Here is a 16160-nt window from a genome sequence, read left to right as displayed (position 1 = left end):
GATGCTCTGTACATGCCATCACCCTCTCAATCAATACCCTCCCATATAATTTCCCAGGAGTACTCAACAAATTTACACCTCTAATTTGAGCACACACTTTTATCCCCTTTGCCTTTGTACAATGGCACTATGCAAGTATTTCGCCAATCCTCAGGCACCTCACCATGAGTCATACATACATTAAATAACCTTACCAACCAGTCAACAATAGTCACCCCCTTTTTTCATAAATTCCAGTGCAATACCATCCAAACCCGCTGCCTTGCCGGCTTTCATCTTCCGCAAAGTTTTTACTACCTCTTCTCTGTTACCAAATCATTTTCCCCAACCCTCTCACTTCGCACACCACCTCGACCAAAATACCCTATATCTGCCACTCTATCATCAAACACATTCAACAAACCTTCAAAATACTCACTCCATCTCATTCTCACATCATCACTACTTGTTATCACCTCCCCATTAGCCCCCTTCAATGAAGTTCCCATTTGTTCCCTTGTCTTATGCACTTTATTTACCTCCTTCCAAAACATCTTTTTATTCTCCCTAAAATTTAATGATACTCTCTCACCCCAACTCTCATTTGCCTTCTTTTTCACCTCTTGCATCTTTCTCTTGACCTGTCTTTTTCTTTCATACATCTCCCAGTCATTTGCATTATTTCCCTGCAAAAATCGTCCAAATGCCTCTCTCTTCTCTTTCACTAATAATCTTACTTCTTCATCCCACCACTCACTACCCTTTCTAATCTGCCCAACTCCCATGCTTCTCATGCCACAAGCATCTTTTTCACAAGCCATCACTGCTTCCCTAAATACATCCCATTCCTCCCTCACTCCCCTTATGTCCTTTGTTCTCACCTTTTTCCATTCTGTACTCAGTCTCTCCTGGTACTTCCTCACACAAGTCTCCTTCTACTCAGTCTCTCCTGGTACTTCCTTACGCAAGTCTCCCTCCCAAGCTCACTTACTCTCACCACTCTTTTCACCCCAACCTTCTCTTCTTTTCTGAAAACCTGTACAATCTTCACCTTCACCTCCACAAGATAATGATCAGACATCCCTCCAGTTGCACCTCTCAGCACATTAATTACATATAATAAAAAATATATATATAAATAATCTTTGATCAAACAATAGTCCATATCCTGGGAGAACAATACAGTTAGCAAAGACTAACAAGAAATAAAGAAAATGAAAGATAAATTTCACTGGCACCATTAGTTTAAAACAAATGCACATTTTTGTAGTTCTATCAAATGTATTTTTCACATTCTTATATTCTGATAGGAATAGGAAAATAAGCAATACAATATCAGAAAGACCCTCGGCATATTGGCAGAATATATAAAGCATTCTCAGCCCATATACTTTATATTTCACTGCACATCTAAAAATCAGTATGAAACTAATCACTGTGTAACTGGCATTCAATATTATGTCTTTCTGTTATCAACGTTTCAACAATTAACATACTCCATACACAATACATCATCATTAAAGTCAAAACAAATCTCTTGAATATTAGAATGAGACAAGTAGTTTAAGACCACATTTTTGGATAATTACATTAATCATATAATAATGATTCGCCTTCAGTTACCACAGTTATATAAATTCAATTCATGTATCAATAATAACAGTATATTCAATAATATCCTCAAATATCATTCACATGAAATATATAAAAACTTTATACCTGGAATATGCTCATACATGAGAGTTCAAAATTCGTCTAAAATAACAGCATATAAATGACTGATATACTTAAAATCTAGGATTTGTGTATTTTCACTGTTTAATGACATCTCCATTAGTCTAATCTGCTAGGGTGAGAGTACTAAATTCATTTTATATGATGGTGAGTGAAATTTTCATGAGTTTATCCTCATATCCATGAAAGCAAGATGTGTGTAGAATATATTGAGGAGATACTGCTCAAAACAATCTGCCAGAATACTTTTAAAATTCTCCCTGTAGCAACTGTCACAGGATGTTATAAATCTATGATACAGTTATTGAATGCTCAGTCCATCAGAGACTCCATGCGATGAACCTAGTGACAACGAGGCACACAAGCAGGTGTAAGCCAGCTATGAAGCTGGGGGTCTGGGCACCTCCCGTCGCTGTCATTTGCAAGGATAATTCTTTTGGTCGGCATGCTTCTAGCTCAGAGAGGGTGCTGAAATAGTTGTCTTTCAGAAACTGGTGAAACTCATCTTGAGGTACATTCACAAGCTCTGTTGCAGAGTCCTGGGAAAGAGTATACCAGAATATTGAGATAGCATCAGCCTTAATTACATCAAAACACTTTGGAACTTTAAGAATTTTGTTTCTTGGAATCACAATCCCAATTATCTATTTCCAGTACATGCTGAGAAGTGGTCAAGAAAGATATACATAAGTATACGTATGTAAGTAGGAGAGATGGCCAGAGAGCGTTATTGGATTACGTGTTAATTGATAGGCGTGTGAAAGAAAGACTTTTGGATGTTAATGTGCTGAGAGGTGCAACTGGAGGAATGTCTGATCATTATCTTGTGGAGGTGAAAGTGAAGATTTGTAGAGGTTTTCAGAAAAGAAGAGAGAATGTTGGGGTGAAGAGAGTGGTGAGAGTAAGTGACCTTGGGAAGGAGACTTGTGTGAGGAAGTACCAGGAGAGAATGAGTACAGAATGGAAAAAGGTGAGAACAAAGGAGGTAAGGGGAGTGGGGGAGGAATTGGATGTATTTAGGGAAGCAGTGATGGCTTGCGCAAAAGATGCTTGTGGCATGAGAAGCGTGGGAGGTGGGCAGATTAGGAAGGGTAGCGAGTGGTGGGATGAAGATGTAAGATTGTTAGTGAAAGAGAAGAGAGAAGCATTTGGACGATTTTTTAAGGTAAATAATGCAAATGAATGGGAGATGTATAAAAGAAAGAGGCAGGAGGTCATGAGAAAGGTAAAGGTATAAGAGGTGAAAAAGAGGGCAAATGAGAGTTGGAGTGAGAGAGTATCATTAAATTTTAGGGAGAATAAAAAGAGAAGAGGGAGACCAAATTGGAGGTGGAAAGATGGAGTGAAAAAGATTTTGTGCGATCGGGGCCTGAACATGCAGGAGGGTGAAAGGAGGGCAAGGAATAGAGTGAACTGGAGCGATGTGGTATACCGGGGTTGACATGCTGTCAGTGGATTGAATCAAGGCATGTGAAGCATCTGGGGTAAACCATGGAAAGCTGTGTAGGTATGTATATTTGCGTGTGTGGACGTATGTATATACATGTGTATGGGGGTGGGTTGGGCCATTTCTTTCGTCTGTTTCCTTGCGCTACCTCGCAAACGCGGGAGACAGCGGCAAAAAAAAAAAAAAAAAAAAAAAAAAAAAAAAAAAGATGTTTTGGAAGGAGGTAAATAAAGTGCATAAGACAAGGGAATCAATGGGAACTTCAGTGAAGGGGGCTAATGGGGAGGTGATAACAAGTAGTGGTGATGTGAGAAGGAGATGGAGAGAGTATTTTGAAGGTTTGCTGAATGTGTTTGATGATAGAGTGGCAGATATAGGGTGTTTTGGTCGAGGTGGTGTGCAAAGTGAGAGGGTTAGGGAGAATGATTTGGTAACAGAGGAGGTAGTAAAAGCTTTGCGGAAGATGAAAGCCGGTAAGGTAGCGGGTTTGGATGGTGTTGCACTGGAATTTATTAAAAAAGGGGGTGACTGTATTGTTGACTGGTTGGTAAGGTTATTTAATGTATGTTTAATTCATGGTGAGGTGCCTGAGGATTGCCAGAATGCTTGCACAGTGCCATTGTACAAAGGCAAAGGGGATAAGAGTGAGTGCTCAAATTACAGAGGTATAAGTTTGTTGAGTACTCCTGGGAAATTATATGGGAGGGTATTGATTGAGAGGGTGAAGGCAGGTACAGAGCATCAGACTACGGAATAGCAGTGTGGTTTCAGAAGTGGTAGAGGATGTGTGGATCAGGTCTTTGCTTTGAAGAATGTACGTGAGAAATACTTACAAAAGCAAATGGATTTGTATGTAGCATTTATGGATCTGGAGAAGGTATATGATAGAGTTGATAGAGATGCTCTGTGGAAGGTATTAAGAATATATGGTGTGGGAGGCAAGTTGTTAGGAGCAGTGAAAAGTTTTTATCGAGGATGTAAGGCATGTGTGCGTGTAGGAAGAGAGGAAAGTGATTGGTTCTCAGTGAATGTAGGTTTGTGGCAAGGGTGTGTGATGTCTCCATGGCTGTTTAATTTGTTTATGGATGGGGTTGTTAGGGAGGTGAATGCAAGAGTTCTGGAAAGAGGGGCAAGTATGCAGTCTGTTGTGGATGAGAGAGCTTTCTGAGATAATGTTCTCACCCTCCACACATGTGGTGGGAGGTGGTTTGATCAAGTAAGTAATGAAAGGGTAAGAGAGATGTGTGGTAATAAAAAGAGGGGTTGAGAGAGCAGAAGAGGGTATATTGAAATGATTTGGTCACTTGGAGAGAATGATAGAGGATAGATTGACAAAGAGGATATACGTGTCAGAGGCGGAGGGAACGAGAAGTGGGAGACCAAATTAGAGGTGGAAGGATGGAGTGAAAAAGATTTTGAGCAATTGGGGCCTGAACATGCAGGAGGGTGAAAGGTGTGAAAAGAATAGAGTGAACTGGAATGATGAGGTATACTGGGGTCGACATGCTATCAATGGATTGAACCAGGGCATGTGAAGTGAGGTAGTGCTAGGAAAAGACAACAAAGGCCACATTCATTCACACTCAGTCTCTAGCTGTCGTGTGTAATACACCGAAACCACAGCTCCCTTTCCACATTTAGGCCCCACAAATCTTTCCATGGTTTACCTATGACACTTCACATGCCCTGGCCTATCATTTTCCTAAAAAATCTCCATACCAAAGGAAAGATATATAAACTTCAGTATGTATCCTCTCTTGGAGCATGACATTCTCAATTGTCAAATGTGCACTGCTGCTTTTGATTAAATGTTTTAATTATTGGCACTTCTCTTGAAAATGTAACATTTAAGTAAAAATAAGTCTTCTGTACAGTGACCAACAACCTATTTCTTATCAAACCTTAACTGTCCTAGAACCACTTTACTAACAAAATATATGTCAGACAGTGCTTACTCTTAACAAAATAAATTTCCCCCTCATTTTCCACGACATCACTCATTCACATCATGGCTTTAATGATTACATTATATCACCTACAAACTAACCTTAAATATGATGTCTTGTCTACCCTTGAATGGACCAAACATGGTGAAGATATCCTGACCCCTGAGCAACTGGTTTGAAGCCCGTAACAACAAGATCCTGATCTCCTCCATCATGGTGTCATTCACGTTGACCCCTGTGAGCACCTGGAGGAGTAACAGTGAGAAGAGTTAGTTTAAATACATTCCATGGGAACTGTTCCAGTAAGCCACTTTCTAATGTAAAATTAAAGAGCTTTTTTTTCTTTTTCTTTTTCACAAACCCAACATCTTTGTTAAACTTCAATTGTCTTGTTTACAATTCACAAAGATGATTTCACAGCACATGCTGTAAGCCTAAGTTATCTTAACAGCCAGAGTTCATCCATTCTCAAACAAAAGAAGAAGCCAAAGGTAATCACTTTATGTGCAGGGACTCTTGCAAGGTTGCATGATTCATAGTCCACCACATCTGCTATGCCCCTTTTGTTGCATAACAACTTGAAATCCAAAGCACGAAGATCCTTTGCCCATGGTGCTTTGTTGTTGCCATCTGTAAGAGAAGAGCATTAGTGTTCATTCTAAGTTTTGATGATATTTTTTGTTTATGAGAGTAACTTTTTTAGTATGAAATTAAGGTTTTCAACATAATTCATACTCTGAATATCATATGGTACTATTATTCATTATTAATTATATTTCTGATAACATAACAAACATTTTATGTGAGACATGAAACTTACTAGTGTTGTCTCTGACTGTGATGTGTTTGACAAAAGCCACGTCACCACCTCCTTGCACCAGGCACCTGAAGGCACCTGTGTACCCATAGAAGGTCTCATCAGAGTTCCTCTCACATCGTCCATTTGAACTTGCACCAGTGTATGGGGTGCTGCTTCCTCCTGCAACTGATGTATACAGTACCAATTAGGTCCACCTACATCTGTCATCTACTGGGCCATCTTGGAGCCATGTGAGTGTTATATATAAAACTTATGTAATTATACAACCCCAGGAGCCTTTCTCTCATGACTTCAAGAATGTACTCCAATCACAAGAAGAGAAATAATGGACTGCATAGATGTGGCAAATTCCTTAATGAGGCTGTACCTCTTTTCATCCACTGATGATGATGCACCTCACTGTATGTGACTTTTCACTCACAGTTTAACGGTATGCATATGGAATCCAGTAACACTTGGGGTTTTACATATTAGCATATATGTTGAAAACATAAAATCCCTGATTTTTAAACTACATATGAGCATGTATGTTGAAAATATAAAAATCTCTGATTTTTAAACCACTTTGTCACAAAAATTCTCTAATTTCAACAATGAAGCAACAGCAACCTCCTGTGATAGATATGCTGTTCAAGGAAGTCTCTCAGAGAAATGCACTATTTTGTACTCATATTTTGTTCAGACCACCATTATTCTGATTCCTATATAAAAGAACAGAGGGAGCAATGCAGGGAATTTTCCACAAAGATTCAGTAGTCTATTCATGATGTCTCCCCATTAATGTAAGAAAAGGGAGGGTAGTATGAAAAAAGGTTAAAAGATTAATAAAACATACCCTTTAAAGATTAGGAAAAAACATGAATTGACCCAAGATGTGTGACAAAGGGTGTAGGTACTATCTAACCATTCAGTGGTAGTACATCTTCAATCATCAAGCAGATTCTCAATGGATTATATCAAATACTCATATATTCATGGTAAACAGGTGGATTACTTACCATCATTCCCAACACAGAGGTCACAGAGGGATGTTGGGTTGGTGCCATTAGGGTCATAAGTAGGGTCTTTGGAACCAGGGGCACAGGAACCATTGAAGAACCTGCCTATCTGTCCAGCAAAGTCACAGTCACCATTCTCCAGCAACCCAGCTTTCTGCAGTGTCACCACTGGGATCTTCCAGCCTGAAGGACAGAAAAAGATTGTGAGAATCCCATAAAAAATGTAATAACATTAATATCAGTTTTATGTCAATGAGTTGTATATATTTTGGGAGAGTTGCAGTAATGATAATTCTACATTGTTTAATATAAGGCATTTTCATTTTTAGGAGAGTTGAGAAAAAAATCCACCCAAGGATGGATCATGGAGATCAGATCCACCTCCTGTTAATCATTATTAATCATACAATATCAAGGGCTACAACACAGGATTATCCAAAATATCTTAAACACAATGACCATAAATGAGTAAAGTAAAACATGATAATGCTGGTGGATCTTCAGCAAAAGCCAAACTGGCTACTGGAGAACAAGCTGTGAGACTCAAGTTACTTGGGAAATGGGAGTTTACAAGAGATTCAGAAAAAGCAACATGATAGCTAGAAGGTTAAGTATAGTCACCCTTCTTTAGTGCTGTACCAATATGTTTTCAAGAAGGAAAAGTTAGTTTTCAAACAAAAGCTGCTGCAAAACATGAGAAGATTGTCATCTGATCCTTATGTTATACCTGTGTTGAGAAAGAAAAGTGCTTTTTGAAATATTTCAAAAAGGATGCAGAGCTAGAACTACCCCAGATGTAAGAGCAACACTCTGTACAAGGACAAATCAATAAATGGCCCTCAACACATGCCTTACCTGCTGTTTTACCAATACCAGTGTGACACGACTTCTTGCCCTTGAGCTGACTGAGGGATGTGATGCCAGAATTTGCCCGCACTACCGCTACAGCAAAATATGAAGCATCCAGTAGCCCATAACGCTCTGATACTACTGGAGTCAGTCCATATTCACTACAGGAATAGGCATAAAAAACATAAGCTTGATATGTTTCCTCTGATTTAGATGAATATATTTTACAGAAGAAACATTGTTTTGATTCATATTTGATTTGATTTCATATAACAATATTCTAAAGAAAAACAAACAAAATACTGATAGCTTTATTGATGTAAGTCATGGGAAGGGTATGGCTGCCTACACTGTAATTAGGAACATCTTTCTATGAAAAGATGTGGGCAAATTCAAAGCTGAAAAACCATGCCTCATCTCCTAAGTTAATATAATTGTTATCAGAAGGCTGTGAGCAGGGTGCACTGACCCATGCACTGCCCTTCAGGGCCTTGGCAAATATCACCCTGAAAAGCATGAAGTTGATGAGGCACGGAGAGCTTCAAAAACTTTGACCAAAAATGGAAAAAAGATCAAATTTCTGTGAATTCTTTCTTGTTTACAAATTTGTGGGAATGAGAAAGCTGATATGCTGACAGGTGAAGGTGCATGAAAAGAGCATACTGAATTTTAGAAATTTCCTTAGAACCTGCATAAATTAGAGGTATCACAAGAAGTAACATTATAAGGTGGGGAAAGAGAAAATTGAGCAAACCGGTGAATCTGTGCCACATTAAATCAGTAGCATTATAGGCAAAAAGTTAAAAAGAGAAGGAACCAGCGATAACTAGCTTTACTCTTGCATACAGGTGTCCATGGAGACAAGGGATGCAAATGAGAGATGAGCAAAGAAGTAGCACAGAAAATGGTGTGGGAGAAGGAAATTAACTTAAACACTATAAAAGATACTGTGTACTACCTACTAGCAATAGGATTCTGTTTCCTGTAAATTGACCTTTGTCTACTGTCAGAAATTTTCTGTCCAAAGTGCAAATTTCCTTAAAGGAACTCCCTCAGTATGCTACCAGCAAAGTAACTAAACTTTCTGCAATGCTGAATGTTAATCTCTTGACACTGATCACCTGTTTGCCGGAAACCATTAAATAAGTTACTTATGGGATCAAGCAGTCGGATGAAAAAACTAAGTTTTTTCCTATCTAAAGCATCATGCCATACTATTCTGCTGCACAGAATGTTACCTCATCCTAACACAAAAGCATAATATTTTAAGAGAAAATTTTCAATCACAATATTCTGCTAATGATGATACAGCATCTTAGCTGCATTTGGAACTTTACAATCTTGGGTTTCTCCTACCTACAGCTAGAAAACCAGGCCTAGGTAAACAAGGTAAGGTAAGCTTCTACTCACACATGTCCACGGAATACATCACCTCCATCAGCAGTGGTGATATGTGCATTGCCACTAGCCACCGTGGCCAGGCAGTCAGAATCAGGGGAGGGCATCAGACACTCCAGTTTGGGCAGGATCCTACGGGACTTGAGGACATGCTGCAGAGCTGTGCACTTCTCTAGCCCTAGCTGGGATTCCACACACAGCTTCACTGGCACCTCAGGGCAGCCCAGCCTCTCAATCGTTGTGTCATAGCCAGCTGGAGACATACTCATATATAAATACCAATCTACCTTTTATATCTGTAATCATGTCTTCCTCACTACACTGTCTTCATTCTGTCTTTTATTCACACCTTTTATTTTCTTTAAACTGCTAATCCAACTTCCATACCAAGTCCTCATTCATCTTTTTTGTACTATTTTTTATAATTCTCTCTGCTTTATAATTCTCTCTACATTCATCTTGTGTTTTCATAACATTTCTTCCCCAATATTTCCTTACTGTATCTACTTTGGTAAACTTCTTGTGTATTTCTTACTGTCTCTTTTACACTCATTTCATCAAGCTGATCCCTCATCTGTGAACCTCCATACAGATACAGTTAAATTCATACTTGTGTCCCTCAATATCCTTCACATTTAATTCACTGCTATCACATCCCTCCATACACTGATTCAGCTTCATATCAAACATCAGACATACCCAATTTTATGTTTCTTATTTTGAAACTCATAATTCTAATTACATTCCCTATACAACCTTCCTTGTGTTTTCCAAAGACATCAATATGGCAACATCAAAATACTCTATCACAAGAAGGTCTGGCAACTTTCCCTTAAATTTTCCCTTCCCCCTCATGTGTTACCTGTAATGCTTTTAAATGTTCAGTTACATAATCTAAGTGCCTTTTTATCTATAATAAGCATTATACCATACTACATGTACACAGAAATTGAACATGAGAATTGATTCTAAAAAATTATGCTCTGATCCTCCCACCTCTCTATAAGGCTGCTGCAGCCTAAGGCTGTGCTACTTCCAGTAGCAGGGAAATTTGGGCTCCTTTGGAGAAATAGGTTTTCCAAGAAACTGTAATCTCAATGATACAGCCTTATATCTGTAGTGTAACCTTTTACACGCAGAGCCTGATAATATCCTCTTCCCATGTTCCACACCTTAACAATGTTTATACATGATTTCTCTTTGAATTTCACCTCTGTTCATTAGCAAGTACTGTCGACTTGGATTTTCAAGGCTTCTGTCATGTTTTTCCACGAAACTCTCAAACAGATCAACTAGTGCTCTTCCACAGAGCGTTTTTGCCTGTCCTTCACACATGCTGCCACGCCTACCTGTCGTTCACCCTTTCTTCCAAATTCCTGTTATCATAATCCCCAGATAAAAGAACCAACCAAACAATTACATTCTGTGATAATAAAATGAAAAACTGCACTTTCACTTTATCTGATGAACCTTATTTGAGTGAAAACACATGATTTTCCTTTAGAAATAATATGGAGGAGCAGAATACTTTTATTTTTCTAACAAACCAACTGCCATAATCATAAGAAATCCAAAGGAATATCTTAATACTTACGTTCTTTGAGGTAATCTTGGAGGCTGACAGGCTGAGGGGGATCATGGATCACTGAGTGGCTACTAGTGCCAAGTAGACTTATGACCCAAGGCTTAAGGGCTGTTTCACTTTGTTCTACAGGAGGGAATGCTGCTGTCATAAGTCCCTTTAGTTCAGACAATACCATCTTCTTGTTCCTGCATGTAAACATCATGATTAGTTCATGATTAGTTATCAATAATAATCATATAAATTCTTTATTCCAAATCAAACATAGCAATCCTTTATTCCAAATCAAACATAGCAATCCTTTTCTTGTCCTTGCAGAACCATTTATCTTTCATTACAAATATATCAAGAGATGAATCAATGAGTAAACTAATTTTTTTTTTAACAAGCACAGCTCTCTGTTAATTTTACACCACAATGTTTTCTCTATAGCTGTCACAGAAATTACTTCTTCCTGGTTCCAGCAAAGTGGGTCATACCATTAACGGTAATATGAAAAAAAATCTTAAAATGATTTAGGTGATTTTGACTAAACACACAACTCTACCTTCCAAAAGCCAAAACTCAGACCTAATTGCATCTATAAGCTACAGGTGGCTTAGTAAGTTCAGTCTAATCAAAATTTATACTCAGAAATCATCACCTCTGTTCTTTTCATAATACTGTTGAACTGGAAAAAATCACATCAGCATGTTACTCTACCCACCAAAAAGTGTCATAAACAGTGTGGGTAAGTGTAAAAAGCATAAAAGTGTATAAAAATATTATTAGTTCACAGTCTCCCACAGAACTGCAACATTTCATGACATGTACATACACAAAAGAATAATGAAGAAATGATAAGGACAGTGAAAGAAGTAAGACACTCCCTGCTAGGATGTTGGAGATTTCAAGTATATGGAAATAGACTGGGAGGACTATGATTCCCATGATGATGCTGAGCCACAGAGACAAATTTCTTGAAATTACATTGGAAAACTTCCTGCATTAACACGTCAGAGCATACAAGAACTAGATGGGATGATACGCCATCTCTACTTGATCTTGTCTATACTTGCTGTTGCTTGTAAAGAGAATATATGAATTATAATGCTCCTGAGTCATGCAGTACTTTTTCTTTCATATGAGGGCATGAAGGATGCAACAGAAGGATAAGAGAGGCACAGAAACTAAAGAGGAAGTACAGTTGTGGCAACTATGTGGAAATGCATAAGTTCTTTGAAATTACTGATTGGGAGAGCAGATTTTATAAGATTATAGATCAGCACTACAGAATGTTCTGTGAGATCTACAATGAAGGGTCAGAACAAAAGTACCTCTGGTGGTCAATAAAGGAGAAGTAGGATCAAAACAATGAGAGAGATATGGTTCAACAAGACATGTAGTACTTATTTCTTAATATGGAGTAGTGGTGGAGGATGCAAGAGGGGGATCAGAGGGGGTATAGAAACCAATGGCAACTAAATGGAACTTCTCAATTTCTTTGAGAGTACTGAATGGGATGGCAAATTCTATAATAAGAGCATGGACCAATGCTACAGAAATTTCAGTGAGATTTACAATGAAGTGGTCAGAACATTGGTAGAGAATCAAAATGGAATGAGAAATATGTGGTTCATCATGAAATGTCATAAAGCGAAAGAGCTTAGGTATGTAATATGGAGGAGAGATTAAAGACATTGCAACCAACTAGCATATGAAAGATAAAAGAGTGCAAGGAATGAGCACTATAAAGTATGAAAAGAGTACAGAGATTTCTTTAAAAAGCATCATGGTAAAAGCAAAAGACAATCAAAAACTTTTCCATAAGTTCACCACTAACAAACTCTCAGTTAAAGAACAGCTACTCATGATAAGGAAGTCAGAGGGAAGAATCCTTGAGGATGACAAGGAAATATATGAGGATTTGAATGACAAATTCACACGTGTCTTCACAGTGGACAATAATGAACCAGTATTACTATAGTAAGAGTGGGTTAAAGTCATGGAACACATAGTAAATGACAGAAATGACATGATGAGGCTGTAAACTGACCTATGGAAGGCCCATGGCTCCAATGAAATCTCCTCATATATACTCTGAGAGAATGTGCAAAGGCACATGCTAAACCACTAAAGATATTGTACAATAAGTCACCAGTGGCAGGTTTAGTTCCAAGGGGGGGGGGGGGGGTGAATGTTGTGTCTGTACTAAGGAAATTGCACTGAACTACCAGCCAATCTCACTAACAAAAATGGTTGTCCCTGACAAAGATAATCAGAAGGCAAATGAATGGCTTCTTGCAAAGGAGACAACATAGCTTTAAGGAAAGAAGGCATGTGTAGACAATGCATTCTTGGACTGACATAAAAGCTGACACTTCCTCATCCAAGACTGATAAGAGACATTTATAGGCAGGAATAGGGGATGGGCTCCTTCACTGGATAGACTACCTTACTTGAGGGGAGCAAAGAATACAGGTGAGGGTGAGAGGTGCACCCTAAAAATGGGTGGGTGGGTGGGGTGTGCCTTTTTTTTTTTTTTTCTTTTTTTTTACAAGTGGCATGCTACAGGGATCAGTCTTGGGCCCAGTGCTATTCTTGGTGTATGTAGAAGACTCATTTGATGGATTGGAATTGTATGTAAACACGTTTGCCAACAGTCAACACTAAAGTCTTAATACAAACACAGAATGGTGATGATTGCACCAGTCTACAAGGGAACTTCGACAAACTCTAAAACTGGATGGTGAGGTTCAATCCAAATAAGTGCATGGTAGTGATGATAGGACAGAGAAACGAAGGCCTCAATGTGATTATTAGCTTGCAGGAGATAAATAATAGGAATCTGCATGTAAAAAGAGACCGAGGATTCGACACTGTGCCTAGTCTTTGGCTACAGCAAAACATTAGGAGAATTCTTCAGAAGGCAAAGTGTTTGCTGGCATATGTAAGAATCACAAGGACACATCTCAGACATAACTGCATTATACTATGCAAGTATAAATAAATAAGCATAAAGATCTGATTGAGACAGTAAAGAAAAGTGCAACTAAGATGGTACCTGAATTACAAGAACTGAGCTGAGGGTTACAAAACTGATCACCATGGGGGAGAGATGAGAGAGGGAAACCTGAAAATAGCCTTCAAAGTTCTAAATCATCTACTTAATATAGTGAACAATTCCAGACTTGCAGCACTAGAGGGACCAGAGGCCATAACAAAAAGGTGGGCAAAAAGTTAGCTATGACAAGATTTTACAAGTAATGATTTAGTGTTAGGGTGATAGATGGTTAGAACAAAGTTCAGATTGAGTACCAAAATGCAAAACTCTCTTCTATATTGTACAAACAGGTAATGGGTAATTACAAATAGGTAATTACACATATATGAAACTATGATTTGTAAGTTACAGCATTCGATGTTTCTGGATTATAATACAAAAAATCTGCAATGCAAAAGCATATAATAAAATATTCAACCAAAAGCTTCATATCTCTAGTGAAACGAGCTTACACCATAATGACTACATCTTCCCAGAATTAAGGCAACTTTTAGGCCCCTATAAGCTCTCCTCGGGAAGTTCATGCATAAAGATACTATGTTCTATTATAAACTTTTTAAGTTACTGTTAAGTTAGATATGAAGAGAGCTAAGCTGTTTGAAAAAATAACATTCTGAAACAAGTGTGTAAAGATCTTTCTCATGAAACAACACTTAACATATAGTAAGCAGAGTTTAGATGAGTGACCAATATCATAAAGCATATACAGAACTCGTTAAGACAATATGGCTTTGAAACAAATATTCTTTCATCTCTTCAATCAATATTAATAACCAGTTCATTGTAATCAGTTACAATTGAAAAAGCAAATTTTCTTTATTTGGTTTAAGTGTAATTAAACATAACTTCCTGTTATACTAACTTGTGTGATGTCCGCACAATCCAAGCATTCCAAGGTCTGGCAGCCCAGTGGCAATCTTTTGGAGAATCTATGCTCTGAACCCTCCCATCTGGACACAATAACCCAAAGTCACCTGTGGAAACCTGCAAAAAAAAAAATTTTTTCTTGGTGAACTTAGGAAACATTGGAAAATCTGTAAAAGGCTGATTGCCTAACAAATTTCTGGACAACAAAACATTAAAGAGGGGGCCTTCTGATCTGGCTAGCTTTGCTACAAACATTGTATATGATTTTCTATGCTACAAGAACATGTTTGTGAACATTTTGAAGACTCTGCAGGTAAACAGCATGGACTGTAGTTCCTACTTAGAAGCAGTGATCACTCTTCCACTGTATCTAAGCAGAGAGGAGTTTTATGAAAAAGAGCTAAGCTATACTAAAAGCTTGTTCAAAATGAAAGGAATTCACAGAGAACTGTCACCTGATCAGCTAAAAGAAATCTGGATGAAGGCAATCTTGAAGGATTTTCAAGTGAACTATGATATTACAAAGTTCTTAATGCCCTTAAAAAAAATGACCTTGGTGACAGGCATTAATGGCAATGCTAGTGAAACAGTATAAAACATTAAAACAACTGAATAAAGAAGTTAGGATGTTAAGTATCATTAAAGACTACAAAAAAAAAGTTTGCAAGTAGGTGATGAAGCTAAGAAACTGAGAAATATATTCAGAGGACACATTCACAAAACGAATGAGAGTGAAGAAACTGAAAATATCTACAGGAGAGAAAATAAAACACATTGCCGGGTCTGAAGAAGATGAAGCAAAGGAATAAAGATGTGAGAAGATTTAAGCAGATGGATTTATCAATATATCAAGTTAAGCTACAAGGAAGGCAATGTATTTGGACAAAAAGGATATCAGAGAAAGATATGAAGTCTCTGATGACGAGTTTTGCATGGTTCAGGTGAAGGTAGACAGATCTAGGTCACTGATGATTTTGGAGCTAGAGGAAGGCCATATTCCAACAACAGAAGAAAGGGTAATTAATGATGAGACAGATGAGGTAAAAAAATGATTAAAGGCCATAAACATAGTGAATGCTATTTTTGAGAAAGGAAGCAAAGAAATATGGAAGATACAGCCAACAAATTTTGGTAGCAAAGACTACTTTAGAAATGGAGATATGCTGCCAGAGGGTACAAAAGCAAAAAACCTATTAGCAATAAATTACTCTGGAGAAGTTCATGAAAAGGGATAGACCAAAGGAGGAGTGAGATAATGCAGTCAGACAGCTAAAATAAGGGGGACAAGTGGAGCTACAAGTCAGATCAACACCATCACTTCCTCTGGGATGAAAGGCATATTTAGCAGTGCTAATTCTAAACTGAAAGTGTACAGATGAGGATGGACTGGCAGTAAATTGAAAGGAGCTAAATTTTAAAGACTGAACAAGGGAAATCAAGACATATATTGTTGGAGTGGTTGAGATGAAACTTATGAAGGATAAAATCTTTCCAGAG

General features: G+C 38.0%; 1 protein-coding gene across 1 annotated transcript in view; it reads right to left on the bottom strand.

The window, feature by feature from the left end:
- Positions 1-1205: 1205 nt before the first annotated feature.
- Positions 1206-16160, bottom strand: part of LOC139748261 (transferrin-like) — a 41914-nt gene continuing 26959 nt past the window's right edge. The window contains 9 exon segments of the mRNA XM_071661211.1: positions 1206-2252; positions 5208-5351; positions 5606-5736; positions 5927-6091; positions 6925-7107; positions 7780-7934; positions 9184-9424; positions 10766-10941; positions 14659-14780. Coding sequence (XP_071517312.1) covers positions 2034-2252; positions 5208-5351; positions 5606-5736; positions 5927-6091; positions 6925-7107; positions 7780-7934; positions 9184-9424; positions 10766-10941; positions 14659-14780 — 1536 coding nt within the window. The 3' untranslated portion in view covers positions 1206-2033.

This window comes from Panulirus ornatus, chromosome 73 (assembly GCF_036320965.1).
Source record: "Panulirus ornatus isolate Po-2019 chromosome 73, ASM3632096v1, whole genome shotgun sequence".
NCBI lineage: Eukaryota > Metazoa > Arthropoda > Malacostraca > Decapoda > Palinuridae > Panulirus > Panulirus ornatus.
The sequence above is the reverse complement of the archived record's forward strand: the minus strand, read 5'-3'. Positions and strand labels throughout refer to the sequence as shown.